Genomic DNA, 759 nt, shown 5'->3' with positions numbered 1-759 from the left:
TCGACTCTCTCCACCCCATGCATCATTTTCTAAACCTCCGTCATGTTCCCCTCTAGCCTGCAGATCTTAAAGTCCGGAGAGAGGCTCGGATAGGTCAAGGCCGTCTCTGCGACAAGCCCAGGCCACGTAGGGCTTTGAAGGTGGAAACTGGGCTCTGAAACAAACTGGCCCCCCAGTGAGAAGGATTCAAAACCCCTGTGATCCTTTTCAAGGCCCCCTTCACTTCTTTGTTCCTAAGGCTGTAGATCAAGGGGTTCAACATGGGGGTGACCACCCCATACAGCATGCTCACCAGTCTATCCTGGTCTGGATGGTGACTGGAAGAAGGACGTATGTAAGTGAAGATGGTGGTCCCATAGAAGAGGCCCACCACCACGAGGTGGGAGGCGCAGGTCGAGAAGGCTTTGCGCTTTCCCTCGGCCGAGCGAATCCTGAGGATGGTGGAGATGATGTAGACGTAGGAGACCAACGTGACCAGGAAAGCCCCCACCCCAAAAATGCCCCCAACAATAAGGACAACCATCTCGGCCAAGTAGGTCGAAGCACAAGAGAGAGCAAGGACGGGTGGGATGTCACAATAATACTGATTGACTCGATTGGACTTGCAATAAGGTAGGATGAAGGTCAGCACCGTATGGAGCAAGGAGTTGAGGAACCCGGTGGTCCAGGTGCCGGCAACCATCTGAAGACAGAGCTTCTTGCTCATGATGACCGTGTATCGCAAGGGGTTGCAGATGGCCACGTAGCGATCGTAGGCCA

At 54.0% G+C, this 759-nt stretch overlaps 1 protein-coding gene across 1 annotated transcript; it reads right to left on the bottom strand.

The window, feature by feature from the left end:
* Positions 1–94: 94 nt before the first annotated feature.
* LOC107125383 (olfactory receptor 5V1-like) lies at positions 95–754 on the bottom strand (the record flags this gene model as incomplete). The annotated part of the gene is made up of 1 exon (XM_015428814.1): positions 95–754. A coding segment is annotated over one exon (660 nt), but the record flags the coding sequence as incomplete, so codon positions are not given.
* Positions 755–759: the final 5 nt, after the last annotated feature.

The sequence above is a fragment of the Gekko japonicus genome, unplaced genomic scaffold (assembly GCF_001447785.1).
Source record: "Gekko japonicus isolate JY-2015 unplaced genomic scaffold, Gekko_japonicus_V1.1 scaffold57847, whole genome shotgun sequence".
Lineage (NCBI taxonomy): Eukaryota > Metazoa > Chordata > Lepidosauria > Squamata > Gekkonidae > Gekko > Gekko japonicus.
Note: the sequence above shows the minus strand (reverse complement) of the source record. Positions and strands in the feature narration are given on the sequence as shown.